The 22,682-nt window shown below is 34.6% G+C and overlaps 1 protein-coding gene across 3 annotated transcripts; it reads right to left on the bottom strand.

Annotated features, from left to right (window-relative positions):
- Positions 1-1,031: 1,031 nt before the first annotated feature.
- On the bottom strand, positions 1,032-20,490 carry LOC124367683 (probable cytochrome P450 6a13). 3 transcript variants are annotated; one of them, XM_046824705.1, is made up of 6 exons: positions 20,393-20,490; positions 18,995-19,258; positions 10,724-11,414; positions 7,377-7,595; positions 4,431-4,676; positions 1,032-1,502 (listed from the first exon to the last, which is right to left on the bottom strand). In XM_046824705.1, the coding sequence occupies exons 2-6, from the start codon at positions 19,238-19,240 to the stop codon at positions 1,327-1,329; spliced, it is 1,578 nt and encodes a 525-aa protein (XP_046680661.1). In that variant the 5' UTR covers positions 19,241-19,258; positions 20,393-20,490; the 3' UTR covers positions 1,032-1,326. The 3 variants fall into 3 exon arrangements, with proteins under 3 accessions (XP_046680661.1, XP_046680663.1, XP_046680662.1); XM_046824707.1 differs by lacking the exon at positions 4,431-4,676; XM_046824706.1 differs by lacking the exons at positions 18,995-19,258; positions 20,393-20,490 and adding an exon at positions 18,528-18,781.
- Between the last annotated feature and the right edge of the window lie 2,192 nt (positions 20,491-22,682).

Consider the following 22,682-nt stretch of genomic DNA (forward strand, 5'->3'; position numbering starts at 1 on the left):
TTGCTGTTAGAAATAAACATAAAAATAAAATAAAAGTGAACCCTCCTGTGGTGTCCCTACTATTATGGAACACTCAGTATACCAGTGGTAAATTATACATAATTACGTTTTCAAGTTAATATTGTTGATTAAAATAAGTAATTTATAAACATTAATTTAACTATTTATTATTGGTATAATACATCTTGAGATGGTCTGACCTATTGAAGGAACCACCTTATATGTTTATGCAGTTTTCAAATTGTTTATTAAAGCAAAGAGCAAATACAAAGAAGATCACACATACAGTACATAGTTCCTCAATCATTAAAAAAAATAAGAATATCGTTCAGTCCTTTTGTGAAATCGTTTAATAATAGTTGAGCAAATTTGTAGAATGAACGTCCATGACAAACTAAAACTTTTTCACAGCCTTAAAAGATTATGGACCCGACAGACCCTTCTTAAAATCGTGTAGTTGTCTGTCCATCTTAACTCCGTCTAACCCTAGATAGAAAGGCCCTAGAGAGTTGAAACTTGGCATATAGATTCCTCTTGGTCTAAGGATGAACCTTACTGATTTTGGGGTTAAAAGGGGAATGGCCAATCCGTTCATCCGTCTCTTTGTAAGTCTGTATATATCTGTGCATTACCCCTTGAAAGAAAGACCCTAGAGCTTGAATGTTGTTATATAAGTTCCTATTAAACCTAAGAAGAAGGCTGTTGGGTCTGGGGTCAAAAGGTGAAAGGGCAGTCCGTCCATCTGTCAGTGTACCTGTGCGATAACTGACTCTTAAACTTTGATAGAAAAGTTTTAATGAATTGAAATTTGGTACCCTCTGGTCCTAGGAAGTACTGTATTGATTTTGGGTTCAAAAAGTCAAAAGGCTATGTTCTGAATATGTGGCAACGATTACAATACCTTTGACGGGTTCTTTGATATTCCATTTTATCGGTTTTATTCTGGTGTTTTAAAGCGCTGTAAAATTAATGCGTTTTATAGGCTGTAGGAAGTATTTGTAACACATGGAACATATTTAAATAAATACCAATAGCACAATAATTGTTTAATAGCTTCAACTACAAACAATTTACATTTGCCTTTAAAACTTAATATTATATTTAAGCTGTACAGTTAAAGCGATGATGTAAAATAAGCTGAATAAGTTTGAATTGTAACAGTGGCGGAATAAATACACATCATAATTGTGCCTGCTGATGTTGATCCTCTTGAACAATACAATCTTAGTTTTGTTGCTAACCAATAACAAGCGTATTAGTAGTTACATATTATAAATAGTAAGCAGCAGGAATGTGCGTGCCTTCAACTCTTTAAGTCTCTTCTCGTCAGAGTGTCACTTTCTTCTCGTGAAACCGGAGCCATACTCCGCCCACGGGGTTCGGGGGGAAGGACATGGGGTCGAGCGCAAAAGGCTCCTGAGTCTTCTTGTCGACACTGACCGAAAACTGCGTGAGGACTCTGGCCAAACACACCTTAATCTCCATGATGGCAAGCCTCATTGCTGAAACACCAAAGTTCCTTAGTAGTAATATGATGTTTTTGTTGTTGCAAAGACATAGTCCATAACACATTTCGTTCCGTTTCTTGTACTATTTTTTATTTTTATTGTAAAGTTTAAATAATATAATGTAGTATTTTTAATACTAATCTACTGTGTTATCATGTTTAAGTTCGTTTTGTCTCGTCCCATAGTTAATTAATTGAAGTGGGCGGTGTTGTTTTTATTGAACCAACGGATATGTCAAGTTGACTTTCACAAATCGTCTTCACTGTAATTTTTTGAGTTTTGAAGGAAAAATATTAATATACTCCTCATTAATACTAATCTTTAATGTAAGACTTAAATACAATTAATATGTTTATAGAAAAATAAGTTAATAACTACACATTATTATAAATTCTGCAAAACTATAAAATGTTTCCCAAAGAAATTGTGGTATCATACTATGTACGCTATACGCCATAAAACACGTGCCATTATAATTTTAAAGTCAACGTTAATTAATTTTGGTTTTTTGTGCTTGTATTATCGTGAGTGCAATTAGTTTATAACCTTATTTACACTAAAAAACACACACAAAAACAATTATTTTCAAAATAATTGTTTTATTATTTATAATCGAAATATTTTTATATTATATTGTGCATTTTATTTATGAATTAAATGATAGCGTATTAAACATAAACTATAATTACGCGTATTTTGTGTAAACGGATTACTTTTCCTAAGTGAATGATCATTTATTAGGCAATTATAAAGTCTTCATGTTTATTTATTTAATTCTTCAATAAACATTGAATCACAAGAAGTACTTGCTCCGCCGGGACTCGGATCTCTCACTTGCAGGATAAGTGCGCTAACACTACACCACAGAGCCCTTACCTTTTACTATTCAATTACTTTGTATTTGCCCGTATCTGTCAGATACGCGTTTAAATATCCAAACTAACATATGATCTAAAGACGAAACACCTGTCAAACGACTTTTCTTTACCTTTATTAAATTTGTATGAATGTCAATAACCTAATTTTATTTTTGAATAAACATTAAATCACAAAAATTACTTGCTCCACCGGGACTCGAACCCGGATCTCTCCCTTGCCGAGTGAGTGTGCTACCATTAAAAAAAGTTATTTAGCTGTTTATTTAGTTAGTTTAGTTTAGGTACTGGTGTGGTTTTTGAAGTATCATTCTTAAATGGTTTAGGCCATACTTGCAAGATCACATGCAATATGTTGAAATATAATGGATGTTACTGAAGAAGGTAACATGTCTTTTTAGGGATATACAGTATGTATAATATCAGTAACACTACTTTTGAGATATGCAATCGGATCACTTCCTCAGATCGAAATTACCTAATACATGAAATGGATGTAAAACGGAATGCCTCAAGACTCTGTCCTTTGCCCTCTTTTATTTCTACTTTTCATGAACAATCTGGATTAAAGGGTAAATACGACAAGTGAATCCAGTTATCATCAAGAACCTTATCTTTTCGCGGATTATAAAGCCTAGTTTTGTATCATAAATCCTTAAATCATGTTGTTGATCTGTTTTACAATGCTACCAATAAACTTAAGACTTGGGTTTCTTAAAATAATCAGGTTTTACATTTTTCAAAAGCACATAATGAAATTTCAAACTAATCTGATCAACTTTACATAATACAGCTTAAAATAAATAGTGTATGTTTCATCAAATAAGTTTTTAGGAGTTTATATTGATTCAAATTTCTAATGGAAGACTCATGTTTCAATTCTCAGCAAGCAGCTTAATTCTTCGATATGTCCTGAGGTGTCCTCAAAATTTGCAGGCGGAAATACACTCAAAAGCTAGGCTATATTGGCTTAGTGGAATTTAGACTGAGTTATAGAATTATACTATGGGGCTACAGTATCTTTAGTAATTTTCAGAGAATTTTTCTGTTTCGAAAAAGGGTATTGAGGCTTATCTGGGACATAGAGTAGCGCGACAGTTGTAGAGCTTAGATGTACAAGTTTAATAGTTTACCACACGTTAACAGCCGTGTTTGAAAATCGTAATCTCTTTTCTATGCTAGAACATCCACCAAGTTAAGAAATAATATTGATAATATAATAAGAATTCAGAGTCAAATTATTCGAAATTCATTATTTTATTATTGGCCTAAACTGTATAACCCTTTACAAATTCATCTTAAATCTATCAATGGTAGAAACTTTTTAAAACCCGTTTAAAAGCCTACTCGGTCGGAAAGGCATTATGCAGTCTACAAGAGGCGTTTGTAGCAAAGTTGGAGGCTGCAAACTCCAGTTATAGTTTTAATTTATTGTAGAATTTAATTATTGTGTATTAATACAATTTATTAATATATTGTCAATAAAATAATATGTCTTGTAATTTGATAAAATATGTTAAGTTTTTATGATGTGCACAAAAAACTGTTAAGTTCTATTGTGTCAAATGAATAACTATAACTAAGATGACAATGGAAGGATTGTGAGGGTACCATGGCTTTTCTGTCATTCGCCATCGTTCAGTGATATATGAAATCAATGATACTACTTTTGAGATACAGAATATGATACCTTCCTCAGGTGGATCACTTACTTGACATAGCTGCAATTTAGGTTAAAATAAACAAATCATACCAAAGTGTTGTAACACGTATAAGCTAGGATTTAGTGCAAAAATGCTGTGTGGTAACTCACATGCACACTATCTTAAATAAGCCTAATTTGTTTTTAAACTAGATTTTAGTTATGTGTTAGATTAATTATTAGCCTGCGGATGAGATTACATTGCAGATCTCAAAACCTAATGGTATTAATTCCTTATTTCGCTATTCTTATTGATTTCTTCCTACACTTGTAATTACATTTGAAAGCTTACAAAATTTAACAAATTTACAAAAGTGCGCAATAAAGAAATAGGGCTATTCTTACCGAGGCAAATTCGAGGACCGTCACCGAAAGGCCTGTAGGTTGCGCTGGGCTTGTAGTTGTTGTCAGCAAATCTCTCCGGATCGAATTTCCGAGGATCAGGGTAGATCTCGGGATCCATGTGCAGACCAGTGACCGGTATTAAAACTATAGTGCCCTTCTCAAGGATCGCGTCCGACCCTGGCAGGCGATAAGGGACGGTACATTCCTTGAGGCTGAGCGGGGAAGCAGGGTAGAGTCGAAGAGTCTCTGTAATTTTCCATGATTGTGTTAAAAAAGGGAATCAGACAGACCAATATCATGCATGAAATTTTTATTACAAAATAGAGATTTTGATGTACAGAGGTGTTATTTACAATTTTTAGATGTGAAGTTACAGTGTTAATGAAAAAATTGAGGAAATAAATAAGACATCCACAAGATTTTGTAAAATGATTTTATTATTTGGATGTCAAACAGTTAAAATGTTAATAACCTAAATCGCAATTTAAATTTCTAAGACACGTTTTCAGTTGAACCTATCTAAAAATAATAAACAGTCTTAAAACCATGGAGTAAGTCTATCAACTCGTAAAAAAGTATAAATTTCTGAGTGGACTGAACTTAAAGTGAATTGGTCAAATTGAATAGCTACCGTTTATTCAGTTTTGCATAGTTGGCTATTCGCTGAGAACCTCAATGTGGGCCATGTCTTGTCCAAGATGAAGGACAATGGCCTTAAACTCAATATAGGTAAGTGCATTGTCCTTCATCTTGCCCCACACAATCTGGTGCAGGCCCTTGGTCAGAGAGGAGTGAGAGTAAGGCTCAGTGGGGAGAGCCTGTCTGTCTCTGAGTCAGTCAAGACTCTCGGAGTTGTGCTTGACAGTAAGCTCACCTTTTCTGATCATGTCACTCATGCTATCCAGCGTGCCCTTGGTAGGCTGAGGGGTCTGTACAGATTTAGAAGTCTGCTGCCAGAATCCGCTAAGCTCCGGCTTATGAGTTCTCTTGTTCTGTCTGTATTTTATTACTGCTATCCTGCATACGGCAACAGTATCTCTAGGGGAGACATAGATCGGATTCAAAGACTGCAAAACTCTGCAGTTCGATTCATTTTCAATTTGAGGCGCTTTGATCATGTGTCACCCTTCCGAGATGCTGTCAGTTTGTCCCCCATGGAAAATGTATGCAGGATCCTGACATGTGGCATGATCCACAAGGTGCTTGCGCTGGGTGAGCCGCGGTACCTGGTCGAGAAGCTCCAATTTCGGGAGGAGGTCTCTCAACGCAGTGTCCGCCATGGTGATTTGCTTCACTTTCCCAGAGTCAAGCATGAGTTTGAGAGGAGGAGCTTTTCTTACTTTGGCCCAAAGTTGTACAATGACCTCCCCCAGAGCCTTAAACAGACTTCTGTTACTGTTTTTTAAAAGTAAACTAAGAAAAATGATTGTACAGTAATTTATTTGTCTTGTTTGGGTGTTATATTTAGTCTATAGGTTTTAGTTTTTAATTTTATTTCCCAGTATTGTAAATAGTGTAAGATATGACAAGAGTTGTTCTGTAAAGCAGTTGTTATACTGAGAAACGCTTGCAATAAAGGCATTTTTATTTATTTATTTATTTATTTGTCACAGTAAAACTGCTCTAGATCAGTTATTTATTTTTAGATTTAAATAATTTTGGTGTCATTAGATTTGTGATAAAATTCTCTAAACACCGTTGCTCTTGAAATGGTTGAGAAAAAATACTAGTTTTTAAGAAATTCACAGTTTTTAAAGTTTTAATAGCAGCAATTTGGAAAATACTAAAGATAATTTCATTATATTTTTTCAGTTATTTTTTAATTTTTCTTGTTATTGTAAAAGTTTAAGCTAAATTCGATATAATTTAATATATTATTTTTGAACGTAGTAAATATTTTTTTATACAAAATCACATACAGACAGACAGACGGGAAACTAAGCATCGAGACTCATGTTCATATGATGTAATATGTTTACCTTGATCTTAGCTATAACGGGATATACCTTTGTCCAGAGAGTTACGTGGCACTCTGTATAAAATTGAATCGTGTCTGTCTGTGTGTTCGATTGTGTGTGTGTCTTTAATTTTATATTTTATTTTATACTCTATGATGCAGATATTAAACACAAAGTTACTATTACAATACAATTAAAGACCACTATAAAACCTATATTTTGACAAGCAGACTTTTCAGACCTGTACACACACACACACACACACACACACACACACACACACACACACACACACACACACACACACACACACACACACACACACACACTATACACACATATATATATATATATATGTGTGTGTGTGTGTGTTTGTATGTATATATATATATATATTCATATTTTCGCAATATACAGTATATAACTTTTTTATTAGGAGAACAAGGCCGATCCCCTTTTAAGACTTATTCTGCCCGTCCTTATGGGCCACTGGCCTGTGCGAAGATCTTATCAAACAGAATAAGGGGGAGAGTCGATACAGTACAAGGTCGATGGTACAAGGGTCACAGACAGGATTCGAACCTGCGCTATCTCTAACTCAGGCCCAAAGTCCAACGTCTTAGACCGCTCGGCAATCGTTACTCCCACAATATTGGAGGCAAAGTCAATATTGACGTTGGAAATATATATAATTCACTATAACCAGAAGTAGTCATACAGGTACAAAGCTTACGTAATTGGGTGCGAAGCCGCAGGTAACTGCTAATTTTGTTTGTAATCACGAGAAAAGTTTCATGAATGCAAGTTCTTATAATTAAATTTTTATTCGGCTTTTGATGAAAAAGTATATATTTTATCAACAGCCTCGTTGTGAGTCACCGTTAGACCTTATATGTGAGGAAGGCGCCCGATTAAGTAACACGCCAACTTTGCATATCCTAAATGAAAAGTACCTATATAAAAATCAAACACAACTATAATCTCTCACCTTGTATTACCATGTCCAAGTACACCATATCCTTGACAGTTTGGAACGTCCAGCCGCCGTTCTGCGAGAGGCAGGACTCCGCTTCCTGCACGGCCCTCGCCTGGATCGCAGGGTCCTTGGCGATGTGGTACAGCGCCCACATCAGCGTCGTCGCCACCGAGTCTGAGCCTCCCGTCAGGAATCCGAAAGCTTGGGCCGTGATGCATTCGTCCGTCAGAACTATGAAGTTAAAAAACACATTATTTACAACACAAAATTGTTACGGAAAACCAGCTGTATTATTATTACAAGCTTTAAACAGACTACCTTTATATTGTTAGTTTATTTTTAATGAAATTTGTTCTTGTTTAGAGTCGCTTATCTTATTTTTTTACGTAGGTGTCTCAAATATTTGATAACATTTCGGAAATTATGATTCGAGTAAAACATTTACTTAAGCTCTAAATTGTGATTAGGCTAATTAGTTCACAGAGTGCCAATGAATGGTCTGGGCCAGTCCCAGCTAGTTAAGTAAATTTGTAATTCCGTTGCAGTTAGTTATTAGGAGATTCAAAGGGCCCCGGAAACTCAAAGAATTATTTTTTATCAATTGTTACTTTAATAAAAAAAAAAAAAATGAAAATATGGCTCATTCTGAGTTCATTAATGTATAATACGTCTAATCATAATAACACATTTACCTCACAATGTTTGCACATTGACGTTTTGCTCAAATATAAGCTTGCGCTTTAAATTATTGCCTGTGTAAACTATTAATAATGCTTAATAATAAATATTAATGGCATAATGCTATGCCAGAGGCTATAATGGCTGCAATAAAGCCAAGTCTCAAGGCACTCGTTGACCAAACCTACTAAAAAAAATGTTTACATGGCAAGACGCAAAATGTAAACGAGAGTGTCATATGGGCTAGGATTCCAAAAATAATGTTGTTACTCTGAAAACCTTTGAATTTGGAGTTTATGAAGAGGTTGCCAGATACAATGATGGACACATTACAAAATGCAGAGTCCTACATGAAATGGGTCTTCAACCAGGCGTTCGCACAATAACCGCGATGAAATTATTAGACTCTGAACGTATCCGAAGTGCTGAAAAAGCAGTGTAAGACTTCACGAGACAAGCAAGAAGGAAAAATAGGCTGCAGAAAAGAAGGCTGGAGGAAAATGAAGAAGAAACCCCTGCTGATGAAAGAAAGCCCTGTTATGAGGCTGGAATGTACTGAGGTAAATTATAAAATCAATATTTTTGGTTTTTTACAATTTTCCTCAAATTTCATTTTTTAACATAAAACCGCCTTATCCCAGGAACTAGTAAAGATATTAAGTTGAAATTTTTACTTAATGTGCGCAATAATATGTCATATAAGCTGATTTATAGAGTGAAAACTGAAACAGTTTTATTTTTTAAAATGAAACAACAACACAATAATTGAAAATTGTAAAAAAGGATCAAAATTTTTTCTCAGTTATCTTTCAAATGCATGAAATAAAAAAAATCAGTATGTATATATATAGTTGCTTGAAACCGAGTAAAAATTCAAATCGATATGTCCAGTAGTTTGTATCAAACTGGGCTATTTATTAAAATTACCGAGATGGGCATTCCGGGTCCCTTCAAATCGTACTTAACAAACAATAATCATATCTAAAATTTCCCATTGTTGGAAACCTTAGGACACCACGATATCCGTATAAAAATGTGTATTATAAATTTAAGTTAAAAATCATCTTTGATTTTCATAATATGATGGTGGGGATTACAAAAATGGTAAAAAAATAACACGAGTAAAACCTTAAAAATCCAAATCACCATTTAAATCAATTGAAATCAAAATCAATTTCGCTTCCGTTTACCGCTTTTGCATCAGAAACGATAGTAAGTGTACACCCATTTATTGGTACTGTACCTTTCTTATCTTGTACTAGCGTTTCTCTGGCGCTTTATTTTGAAAGTAATGTCTTATCTCGGCAGTTTAATGTTTGTGCATTTTTAAAGATCACAATTTATTCAATTGATTCGTTTCTAGTGTCGTAATATGGACAATCGGTATCCAAATCCAGTATCGAAATTATACGAAACTGGGAATACTGGGTACCATTTCGTACTTTATTAACATCATATTTGAATTTAACATCATCATATTTTTCTTTAACCCAAGACTTGATCTCATTTTATTGCAATAAAATAATTGAAATGTATTTTATAATATAAGTCTTGTGTTGGATGTAGTAGTGAGACTGCACTAAAAGGAAGGTAAACTGGAGCTGAACATAATAATTTACATAGTATATAGATTTGGAGTGTGATATAGTATTAAGCATTGGAAAGCGCAAACAATACAAGTGAGTTATTGGATAAAGGGATATCATCGCTTTAATATATGTACGTGAAAAATTGATGAGCATTATCGAAAGCTATCACTAGAGGGGTGGGAGAAATGGCATTATACCTATTCTGTATAGTTGTCTGTCTGTCTATCTCCTGTTCGAATGACATCTCAATCGGATTTACAGACTTGATATTTTTAATTAAGCTTTATTTTATACAAGCACATAGAGTTTGATGATAGTAAATGTCACTCCATGTGATTTAACTGAGCGTTAGAGAGCAATTGTTACTGGTCGTATTAATAACCATGATGGAAACGAGAAAAATACATTTGTAAACAAACTGAGTACTTTTGCATGACATTTAAACAAATAAAATTGTAACCATATGAAACATAAATTTGATATTTTTGTCCAACCTTTCGAAGTCTGTTACTTCTAATTTGTGAATGGAAGCGTGGTTGAAATTGATCAGAAACGCAAACGTACTACTTGATGGAACAATTTAAAGTCATACCTTATTATTCATTTATCCACTACCAAACCTTGAACCCGCATCATTAGGTTTATGAAAACCAAGTAAAAAGGCTATTAGAGTTAGAATTTACGAAATTTGTTGTTGAATTAAAGTTAACCTCTACATGGTTTAGAAGATAGTACGTAAAAGGAGTGTTCAGCAACCCCATCCGTGAAGTAAAGTGTTTATGTTATAAACCTTAATTACTAACAACGCTCAATCTTGGCAAGAGAGAGCGAGAGCGAGAGGGAGGGAGGAGAGAGAGAGAGAGAGAGAGAGAGAGAGAGAGAGAGAGAGAGAGAGAGAGAGAGAGAGAGAGAGAGAGAGAGAGAGAGAGAGAGAGAGAGAGAGAGAGAGAGAGAGAGAGAGAGAGAGAGAGAGAGAGAGAGAGAGAGAGAGAGAGAGAGAGAGAGAGAGAGAGAGAGGAGAGAGAGAGAGAGAGAGAGAGAGAGAGAGAGAGAGAGAGAGAGAGAGAGAGAGAATAATCGGTAATTACTCACGTTTACTCCCCTTCGCCTGTTGAGGTAGTCCATTGGCCTTGTTGATAAGAGAGTCGTCCTCATTGTCCCACTTCGCCAGCAGTGTCTTTCCACTCTCCTCTTCTTCTTGAAGCGCCAGTAGCAATTGGAAGTAGTCGTCTCTCTCAATCTTGTTCTTCCTTCTGTACTCTTTAGTCTGTTTCGTCAGATTCTGGAAGTAATGTTCTACTTCCCTCTTGTACATACTCAGTCCCAAGAGATTGACCAACTTATACGAGACCATGCCGAGTATTTGGATGAGCGTCATTTGGTAACCAGTAGCGTAAAGAGAAGTGCTATTCTGGACAAACTCCGCGCTTTGTGCGTTCTTGCTCAAGTCAAGGCCGAAAGCAATGCTGGCGATCACCTCCAGAACGTAACGTGAGGTTATTTTCTTGGTGTCCAGAGGCTCACCACAGGACTCCCCGAGTGTCTGCACGAGATGCTCGCAACTTTTATCTAACTGGTTGAACATGCGTTTCAACTTCCCCGAAGTAAAAGTTGGGGACAGTTTGGCCCTCAAGGACCTCCAAGTCTTGCCTTTAAGATTAAATAGATTCTGAGTTACCAGGAAGCCGAACACATGCTTGAATCCGTTGTCTTCGAAATGGATGAAGTCCTTCACCGATATTCTATGGATCAGTTCAGTATCCTTGATAACCAAAGTGGGTAGCTGGAAAAACACAAAATATGTTAGCGTCAATAGAATAAATATAGAATAATCAAAATGTTGTGAATTAAGCCTCAATCCTCCCTCTAAGAGTTGAAGTGGAGATAGGGTGTTGACTACTTCAAAAGTTCTTGGATAATCTTTCGTCGTGGAAAGAAGATTAGTTTTTACAAACTAATCAACGTTTGGCCGAATTTACACTATTAGTTTGCTAACTCCCCAAATAAAATTTTTGGCAATAGAAATATGTACGAAAGCTACATAAGAAAAATATAAACAGAACTGTGATAAAGGTATTGGGTGATGTGACAAAATACAAGGAAATTCTTATAATAACCGTGTTTTAGCGTCTTTTGTTGATAAGCCGTGGCAGATTTTACCAACAGATTTTCCGATGCTTCAAAGGCTTAATTAGTTCTTTATAGGGATTGGGTGGCCTGCGAGATCGTTCTGCCCGTCAACAACTAAAATTAAACTAACTCCATGTCTAAGATATACATTAGATATACGAGCAGGAAGGGGGTTTGTTATCCAAGTTTAAAAACACAAAATAAACTACTGGAATATTTAAAAATGAAAAAAACTTAAATAGTTCAAAAACGTCAAGCACCGCGTTTAAACAGGGTATACTACTTAGTTGTAGAATATTAAAACTATCAAAATATTTTAGATTGGTTAATACTTTTCATTTTGTTATTTGTTAGCTTTGGATTAGTGCCCAATGCTTGTTTTAAAATTAGTTTTATTTTTGGAATATGCCTACAGCGACGATGTATGTGTTTTAATTAGTACTATAAATTATAATGTAATCGTAAAATTGTAAAATACCTGGGCTTTAGTCTAATTTACTTATTTTCTAACCCTCTGCGTTTTGGCACGATCATTTATAGTCGAATTAATTCAGAAAGTAGATAGAAGTAATAGAAGAATAAATAGAGAAATTATTTGGAATATTTAGCTATATTGGTACAATAATTGTGGTGGTGGTGATGACGTCATTGGCCGCTCTCCATCAAATACGAGTGGCACTCAGATAACAGTTTCGAGAGTGAAATCGCGCATCATTGAGTGATTGGCGTGCAAATTGTTAAGAGCCACTCGTTAGATAATATTAACAAATACAACATGTAAGGTTCTAAAATAAATATGTATTTAGTTATCTAAGTTTTAAAACAAATAATTTTTATTCTTAAAAAGGGGAGTGGTATATGTATTGCAGATGTACGGTGTTGTTCCAGTTTTTTTCTGAAATAAAGTATAAATACTTCAATTAAAATAAATTCCGATAGAATAATAGATCATGCTATATAACACACGTTTATTTTTTTCTATACAGCACCTTTCTGGATTCAATATTTAAACACCTCGCATTAAAACTGCAGGTATTTATTTAAGAAGTTGATATAACTTTTATCAATTTTGTTATAACGATTTTAAAATAATTTACCGTTGGAACCTCCATCTACCCTTGTATGAAAAGATCATGAAACCTCAGTTAACCTCTCAACTCGAGATTTAAAAAAATTAATTAATCTTTGAGAATTTATTTTATTTAGTGCTGTAAGTATCTTACTTAATGGTAATTCATTTGATCATGCTATTAGTAAAGTGAAGTTCTTATAGCTGGTCGCTTATACTTACACTACTGGAATAGTAATTAAAAACGAGAAAACAGGCTTTATTATTGTCTGGACAAGATTATAAAGTATTTATAGTTTCCGAATGGATTGACGCTAGTTCCTCCGTTTTAAACGCGACGATTGAAAAACACATTTTGAGATAGTGCTTATCACTTAACGGAATAAATCTCTAAAGGATTTGATCAAAAGGTCACCAGAGAGATTTCAAAGTATTAAAAACACATCTAGTCTACTTAATTGTAGGACTAATCTTACAGAAACAGTAGAAGTTTTTCATTAGTAATATTCATAATGTTGAATTGGTTACAAAGGAAAGGAATAATGAGACAGGATATTTTAAATCTACCTAGAAATTTCTGTAAAACTACTATTGCAAGGTAAGCGTATCAATCCAAATTTGACTATCCCAAAAATATATTTAAAAATACATAATAGACAAATGTAAATCTTGTTTAAATTAATTGTATAATGTTTTGGTTCATAAATATTAACTATTGACACAATGTTTCTTTAAACTAGATATTTAAAACCGTATACTTTAAACAAAAGTTTAGATTTGGACATTTAAAAATTAGATAGCATAATATCTGATGGGAATATTTTAAATGGATTTCCTGTATGTAATTTAGAATTGTTATAATTTGTTAAATTTTTATAATATTTGTTATATTTATACGTGTAGAAGAGCTTATCTGACTCCCTCTGTATAGTACTTATTTTTCTGTTTTTTGGTGTTGGCAAGTACATGCGTTTGAAATTTGGCAACACTGCGCAAAGCCTAGTCTAGAATTCTACCTTTGCTCTGAAATACGTCCTGTCGGAAAATCCTGCTGTCAGTTTATTTGTGTTTCTATTCCATGTGATCCAGTCACCCACGTCCCGTGGGAATTGGCACCCCCTGAATTCCTATTTCTTGATGTGTCTTATTGTTCTGTAACTCAAGTTTAAAATAACAAACTGATACATTTGATACATGTATGATATATTAAATTTTCCTACAATAATTCACAACAGAAATTACCTAATTGAAATGAAAAATAAAAATAATCATATAAACCAAAAAACGTCTTAAGAATACAATATTGAATCATTCCAGTTTAATGGAATCTTTTAGAAAACACAAGTACTGTAATAAAAAACACAAGTACTGTAATAAGTACTATGAATACTACAGAAGTAAACAAGCACTGCAATAATAATAACGTACATCGCTCGAGGGACTGGAAACATTAATTTCTGCCTTCTGTACATCCGCACGTATTTCGAGATCGAACTGACCTGTACAATGTTGGATAATTTATATATGGGAAACTTCGAGTTCAAAAATGGCGCATGTCATTCCATCGAATTTGGTTGAGCGTTAGTAGACTTTTTTACATTGATTTTATGAGTAACCATAATGGAAACGAGAATATCGCAGAATAAATTAATTTTTAAACAAACTTGTAAAATCATAATGTCCTTCAATAACATGTAACATGGGACATCGTAACACATGTAGCCTAATTATCCGCTATATATCTGTCGATTGGTACATTAAACACTGAAATTCTGATACTGATTATGAACCCTGTCGCTGCTTACTCACGTTTATAGATTTAGACCTATATTTGTAGTTATTATGCTGCATACTCCTAAGCGGGCATATTAAAGGACATTCTGCCTGTACCTATTAACGTTCTGGGAGTTACATATGCCCACTACATGATGCAGTATATAAAAAAAATTATTTTATGCTAAAAGTTACTTTAAATGGTACTTAGATGACCTGTAATTTTTTTCAGATTTTTAAATTTACTATTTAACCAAATTTTGGGTAAGTGCCAAATCTGGCACATTGGGCAATAGAGAAAATAGTGCACTTTAGAGAAAGTAAACAGGACATAAGAAAAAACTAATAGTATATTGCTTCAATAATTACTGTATATTTAGAATTATAAGTAAAACACATTACTACACAGTATAAGGAGCACCTTACAAGTGGAAATCCACAAAAACAGTTCTTTCCTTTGTTTAGGCAGAGGTGAACTTTACACTTTTCACACATAATGGATGATTTCTGCTTGCAGAAGGGATGCTTGCATCTCTGCCTATCTTCGACAACAGATGGCCAATGTCCAACTCCATCTTTTCTAACATCTGGTATAGGGATATTGACACATGGACCTTTCTTCTTTTTCTTTGAAAATTCGTTCTCTACCCTGTCTGTTGATGGCCTTCCTCTTTTTATTGGGGTCAGCTCCTAAGTTACAAAGAGATCGGCCACCTCACACCGGAAAGCTAGCAAAATCCATTACTCCCTGCTTAGCAATTCCATTATGTTGACAGTCTCGTCTGAAGAGAAGCCATCCATTGACAATACTTACGTCAACAAAGTGGAAGAAAAACCTCAAATAAAACTTCCGAGATCTTAGATTAATTCGGTAGTAGCTGATAAGTCCATCTAGAAGGTCCACTCCCCCCATGAACTTATTGTATGTTGTAACGATTTTAGGGCAAGTGACATCAATCTGCTCACGACCTTTAGAGTCAAAGCGTTGCACCAGTGTTGAGTAGGGCAAGCAGACTCAAAAGTTGACGCAAGAGACACCCCTCGATTGTCTAACCATTTTACAGCCCTAATTTTTACCCATCAATTGTTGCCTCTTTTTCCTCATAAGACCCACGGCCTTTCTTTTTTCATTTCTTGGTCAGATGAAAAACAACAAGCCTGGAAATCGTCCTAGTCGAATGGTCCCGAGGGATTGGAAACCAATATTTGCTAGAGTCACTAAGAGAGCTGGTGATGAGTACCAGTTATCAAAATAGATTAAGAATTTGTTTTCATTACGAGGCAAGTGTTCAACCAGTCGTAAAACAACATTTGAACTAGCTCCAATGTCAGGTAGGGAAGTAGCAGGTAGTATGCGACCAGTGTAGATCTCAAAATTGTGAATCAGACCCTTGCTGTCACAAAGTACAAACAGTTTGTATCCCCACTTGTGGGGTTTCATCGGGTTGTACTGTTTTAGTAAAGATGTGCCTTTGAAGGGCACAATCTGTTCATCAACACAGAGCATTTGTTCCTCAATAGGAATGTTTTTGAATTTGTTTTGAAGGAGCATCAACTAGTGGGCGGATTTTAAATAGCCTATCTTTGTTTGGATCATTCTGTAATGGCATGTGAATCATTGTTATTGAAGTGCAAGTTGGCCTTCAGTTCCTCCCATCTGTTACGTGACATAACATGTGCAACCTTTTCTACTCGTGTATTTCCATTCCAATTACATCCTACTCCTAGGTAGACCATAAATGCTCATGTAGATGCAAATGCCTATAAACTGCTCTACTTCCTTCTCTCTGAGGTATTCAAGGGTTTATTCGGATTTTTTTGGACACTATACAAGTTTGACTGAGTAGCAATCAAAGTTAAAAGGTCATTGTCAAAAAAATCTTTTGAAGTAGTCAACTGGAGAGACTGAAGTACATGTTCGTTACTTAATTCTAGCATTGGCGGAGAAGGTTTCTCACTGTTATCTGGATTCACTTCATTCCAAGCAGGTGCTGGTTTTTTTTGGAATCTTCTTTTTTGTGGCTGTAGACGTTGAAGGGGATGTTCTCTTCGTCTTCATCTGTGACATCACTGGAGCTCGCTGCATTGTTCACTGAAACAAAACAAACTCGCTGTTGCCTTGCTTTTTTTTCAAACCACAAAAAAAGTATGTATTTCACACTAAAAATAAATAACATATTGAGTCTTTACTCGTATAGTATATAACAGCACGCTGAAACAATTTTCTATACAGCCTAGTGTAACATAATCTGAATTATCCTAACCGTGTGCATTAAAAATGGTGCTGTCATAACAAGAAAAGACATATAATAAACAGAACATAGCCTATTAGTATTGAATATAAATTTAGATTAGTAAGTATGAGCTAACTAAGTTAATTATGGAATTAATGGTATAAAAATAAACTTACAAAATAAGGCTAACTTGTTCTTTTTGTCACGGCCAGGGGTGTAATCTGGATCCTCATCTGAGTCATCCACCAAACTGTCTTCACTGTCATCGGGGGGTAAAAGCGAAGTTGTGTTGTTATGTCTTCTTAGTCGACAATGTGACATCTGACAAAAATAAACATTGTTGTACAAAAAGCTTGTAGGTTGACTTTAATGCCCAAATGTGCCATTTTTGGGACGAACTGAAAAACTGCAGTTTTACAGTTGTGCCCAATGTGACAAATTTGGCACAAACCTAAAAAAGCATCATAAAACATAAACTAGACATATTTTATGAACTAAAACTACTGTAACACACTTTCAGTTAACTATGTAAACTTAGACCCATATTTTATAAAAAGGGTACTTACTTTTTTTCTGCTAAATACAGGTATGAAGACTTAGAGGTTATGAAGAATTGGTGTTTACTGTGTATGGTAGATCTGCTCACTGGCTGTAGTTCACATAACTGCCACCAGGCAACAGCACAGTACAGTAAATTATTGAAAATAGTTCCATATGTGTCACAATGGGCATTTAAGGTTGTAATTTTCATTCTGACACTATACTACATGCATAAAAATGGGTATGTGACAAATTTGGCACAGTGGGCGTTAAGAGGTTAATTAAACTCATTAAAAAATAAAACAGAATTTTAAGTTCGTAACACGTTCACAATATACACTCCACTCATCACATTGTTCTTTTACTATTACACCAAAAGGATAAATTTAGTTACTAAATAAATACATTAATTTTATTTTTCATAGACACACTATTTTATTTTGACAATTTTGATAGTAAAATGTTATTGTTTTTTGATAAAGTTAGTTGTCCCCAATTTTATCTCTAGTAATAATATAATTGTTATCACATCGTAGTTTTATTTACTTTATAAAAATGTTTGTTTTCAACTTATTAAATATTTACTTCGGTAATTCTGTAAATCCTTTCAGTGACAACGTTCATCTAAAACAATATCTGGCACTGAAAGGGTTACATGTTTGCTTCGTAATTCTGTGTTTTTTATAGTTTAAGTTTTAAGTCCCCAATATTAAAACCGTTGATTACTTCCTCCAAAGTTTATCTTTACGATCAAATAAAAAATGTGTAAAGTAACTTTACTACATTTAATTATTGTAATCCTATATTAAAATATAAAAAATAGATCTGTCGTTACAATTTTGCACAAACATACCACCACATATCAACCTATTATTAAAATATCAAAAATATTTGCTTTGTAAATTAAAGAAATTGAGGGAACCAATACAATTTACAAGACTCTTGGTTGGGTACATCAAGTACTCCAATACATCTCAAGAACAATTCCTACGTACCCCGTTCAGAAAGTACCCGAAGTATCGTTCACCGGGGAAGCAGTTGTACAGCAACACTGCTTGGTCACTCCCAGCCTCGGAGTTGACTTCGTGCCTTTCCTGTAAGAATGGCCCAGGCTCCAAGTAGGGAATACATGTCATGAGTACTTACTTACCCCGTTCAGAAAGTACCCGAAGTATCGTTCACCGGGGAAGTAGTTGTACAGCAACACCGCTTGGTCACTCCCAGCCTTGGAGGTGACTTCGTGCCTTTCCTGTAAGAATGGCCCAGGCTCCAAGTAGGGAATACATGTCATGAGTACTTACTTACCCCGTTCAGAAAGTACCCGAAGTATCGTTCACCGGGGAAGTAGTTGTACAGCAACACCGCTTGGTCACTCCCAGCCTTGGAGGTGACTTCGTGCCTATCCTGTAAGAATGGCCCAGGCTCCAAGTAATGAATACATGTCATGAATACTTACTTACCCCGTTCAGAAAGTACCCGAAGTATCGTTCACCGGGGGGAAGTAGTTGTACAACAACACCACTTGGTCACTCCCAGCCTTGGAGGTGACTTCGTGCCTATCCTGTAAGAATGACCCAGGCTCCAAGTAATGAATACATGTCATGAATACTTACTTACCCCGTTCAGAAAGTACCCGAAGTATCGTTCACCGGGGAAGTAGTTGTACAGCAACACCGCTTGGTCACTCCCAGCCTTGGAGGTGACTTCGTGCCTATCCTGTAAGAATGGCCCAGGCTCCAAGTAGGGAATACCTCGAGTCTTGAAGTAGTGACGTGAACTCCTCACGTAGCGGTAGAGGAGGTAAAGTAAGGAGACTACGAGAAGTAGGAGCCCCAACACCCACGACTCCGCCCCTGTCGCCATCTTGGTTGTACTCGAGCACTGTAAACAAGCATGTTATGACTTGTCGAGCAAATCTTACTTGGGGATATACGTTAATCTTTTGCAACTCTACTTTTTTCAATCATACAATTATATTTTTAAAATCGACAGTTTTACTGTTTAAGTTATCCATATCCAAATGCATTAATAAAATATAGACTTTATATTAAAATTTAAAGTTGGATTCATGCATATGTTGTACGTTACAGCGTTTCACGCTTATTAACATTTTCCTCCGTTATTCCGTTATTAAATTGTAAATAAAATGGAAACTTGTTCCATGCAGTGCTACAAGTCCTTAATGTGAAACGCTTTACTCCTCCATATTCATCGTTTCCGTTTCAGAAATTACTGTAATATGTTGGCTGCAAATATGTTGCAATATCGTAGAGAAACTAGCAAGAAGCAGTAAAGAATCCAAGTTTTACTAAGGGGAAAAACATAAACAAAAATAGTGCAAGTAGTTTATAGTCCGCCCTCAAAAAAATTTGTAAATTTGTAAAGAAAAGTTCTATTTTAAAAGAAGATTGTATACGCAAAAGGTTAACTATTTACTTATCAAATTTAAATTAGACTTTCCAACAAATACGCCAATAAAACTTCATGATTTGTACCATAATCTATGAAAATTATAATTAGAAACAATAAATATTATTTATAAATCATTAGGAAATAAATATGTTCATTATAGTTCCTATTAATATTTGAAACTTTGTTGCTGAATACAGAAACGCTATTTAGATACATTGTGAGAAATACCTAGTAAAAATCAAATTGCTAGCTCATAAAATCCCAATATTGTTTTAATTTAAAATTTTAAAATTGTAGGGTACGTAAATGGCTATACAAAATTAATACCAGGATCTTGCATGCTGTTGAAGTGTTGCAAGTTTGAAAAAACTTTAAAAATGGTACAAAACATTTTATAACCGATTAGCTTTCATAGATAACTTTTTATTTACTAATCAGTTCAGATAGTTATAATATAATCTCAGTAGTGGTAATGAAACAGTATGTAATATTTAAGTAATAAAACACAGTTTTACTAGCATTAGCTTGGAAATAAAAGATAATACTATGTTCTATATGTTCATAGTATAAAGCAACGGAAAAAAGCAGTTTGATTAAACTCACCAATGGTCGACGTTGTATTGTGGACGGCGACTGCTGAATTTAAGCACAAGGTTAAACGTAGGCAGTGTTGTTGTGTCGCTAGAGCTAGTGATGGGAGAATCGAATATAGAATCGAATAGTATTCGAATACAATCCGAGTACTGACAGATTCGAATACCTCAAAATGAATTCGAATACTTTTGAAATGAATAACATTTCTCTGGAATAATCGAATTCAAACCTTCAGTATTCATTCGTTTGGACTAATAGTATTCAAATAAACTATTCAAGAGCTGTATTCGTATTTATATACAAGTTTTTATTGAAGAGCTTTAGATGAGTGTATATGTAATCGAATATATAGTATTTCACTTATTTAAATGAAAAACCAAGATATAAAGCTTCTATATATTTCGTGGGATTTGATACCACATCTTCAGGACGCATAATATAAATATCAAGAGAACAAGAAACACAATATATATATATATATATATTGTGTTTCTTGTTCTCTTGATATATATATATATATATATATATATATATGTATGTATATTGGAATAAGCAATACAAATTTGTCAAACTTGATAAAATGTACATTTTACACATATTCAAAATTCAATATATATTTTATTGTATTTATTATTAAATACATTTGTAAACAATACAAAAAATAAAAGTTGTTATGTAGAAACTAAATGTGATATATTTTTTCGGAAGTTCATAAATTTAATCATGGGAATGATATGTTTGTAGGAGGCACAAAAAGGTAAAGGATTTTCCCACCTTTTTGGTAGGGCAATCCCAAATACCCAAGAAACAATGGATTACTGGAAGGAAGTAAGATAGAAATACTTAACGCACATAAAGTATTCGAATACTTGTATTCGATTGTTTTAAGTATTCGATTCTCCTATCACTAGTCGGAGCCCCCTCCACACACTGCAGACACAGCCTACTGACACTGACAGATACGCGTCAAGGTCAATAGTCATCGCTCTCCTCTCTGACAACACTAGAGAGTCCGTGTTAATGAAAATATGCGAGCTTCTTGCATACGGAATTGGGAGTGTCTCTACGTTTTTGTACCATTCATGACTTGTTGATATCAGTATTACAAGGTGTTTGTGGTCACAACACGTGGAGTGCAACTGTGAGGTTGCATGCATAATTGTAAGTCTCATTTCATTCTTGAGATGTACTGCAGACAAACAAACAAATAGCCAACCGTACACAAGATAAAATTTTCATTCTTTCATCAGACAAAAGAGACATTGTGTCAGTCTATTGAGTGATAGGCTTTAATGGAGATCAGCCAAATCCCATGGATAGATGTGCACCATCAAAGAAGTCATTCTTGTCTATGTAAACATGAAGTTCAAGCAACACTTAACGTACAGATAAAATACTTCACGTGAAATTTTACCAAATTACCATTTTGCCCACTAAATCGGATGTTATATTAGTATTTTTAATAAAAAATAATAAAAGTCTACTGAGTTAATATGTCACATGTTTAAAAACCTCATATGAGTGTACTGAGTTTGTTTAAAAATGTATTTATTCCACCATTTTTGTATTACTATTATGATTTCCCATACGAACCTAATAATAATGTTCGATAACGCTCAACCTAATCCCATAGAGTCTCATGTACCATCTAAAACTTTTATTGCCTTTGTAGAAGTTAAGCTTCTTGCAAAATTTCATCTGTTCGTGTTGCATGTCAAAAGTCTAATTATCAATCATCTTTTATCATTTTAATAATATTAATGACGATACATAAAATATAATCATAAAATAATGATTTGTCAATCATATGCATTCTGATAACAACGAGTGAACTTTACAAATCAGCTCCTTAATATCGTCGTTTCTGCGCCTTCAAAAGTGGAAACATAAAGAAAGAATAGTTTAATGCAAATGTTGAGTTAGCTCAATTTTACTTCCACTCAGTGCATCGTCTGAAATATAACACTGTCACAGACTTGACCCTGAAATTTGGAGATATTATGTACCCGATGAGACAATGAGAACAATCTGGATTGGTCTGGATAGCTCCCGGGTAAACCAGGCAGAGCTCTTTATTAGTCTAGGTGCCCTGATGTCGAAAGGATGCAAGGAGTTCGTTTTGATCGTCTTCGTCACTTACTTTTTTATTTTTCCAGATGGCCGTGGAGATTCCATGAATCAAGTCTGAGACAGTATCAGATTTCAGACACTGCACTGAGCGAAAGGTGACATAGATCTTAACTGAAAATTCGCAATGAATTAATCCTTCCCACCATGTATCTATGTTATGCATAAATAA

Source organism: Homalodisca vitripennis, chromosome 8, assembly GCF_021130785.1.
Source record: "Homalodisca vitripennis isolate AUS2020 chromosome 8, UT_GWSS_2.1, whole genome shotgun sequence".
NCBI classification, from domain to species: Eukaryota; Metazoa; Arthropoda; class Insecta; order Hemiptera; family Cicadellidae; genus Homalodisca; species Homalodisca vitripennis.

What these genes read in the sequence shown, in the direction of transcription:
- LOC124367683 (XM_046824705.1), bottom strand. Translation starts at nt 19,240, where the DNA reads ATGGCGACAGGGGCGGAGTCGTGGGTGTTGGGGCTCCTACTTCTCGTA. An exon ending in TCGGGTACTTTCTGAACGGG is followed by an intron (nt 11,415 to 18,994) that starts GTAAGTAAGTAT and finishes GTGTTTTTCCAG; the next exon opens with CTACCCACTTTGGTTATCAA. An exon ending in CTTGGACATGGTAATACAAG is followed by an intron (nt 4,677 to 7,376) that starts GTGAGAGATTAT and finishes GGAAAATTACAG; the next exon opens with AGACTCTTCGACTCTACCCT.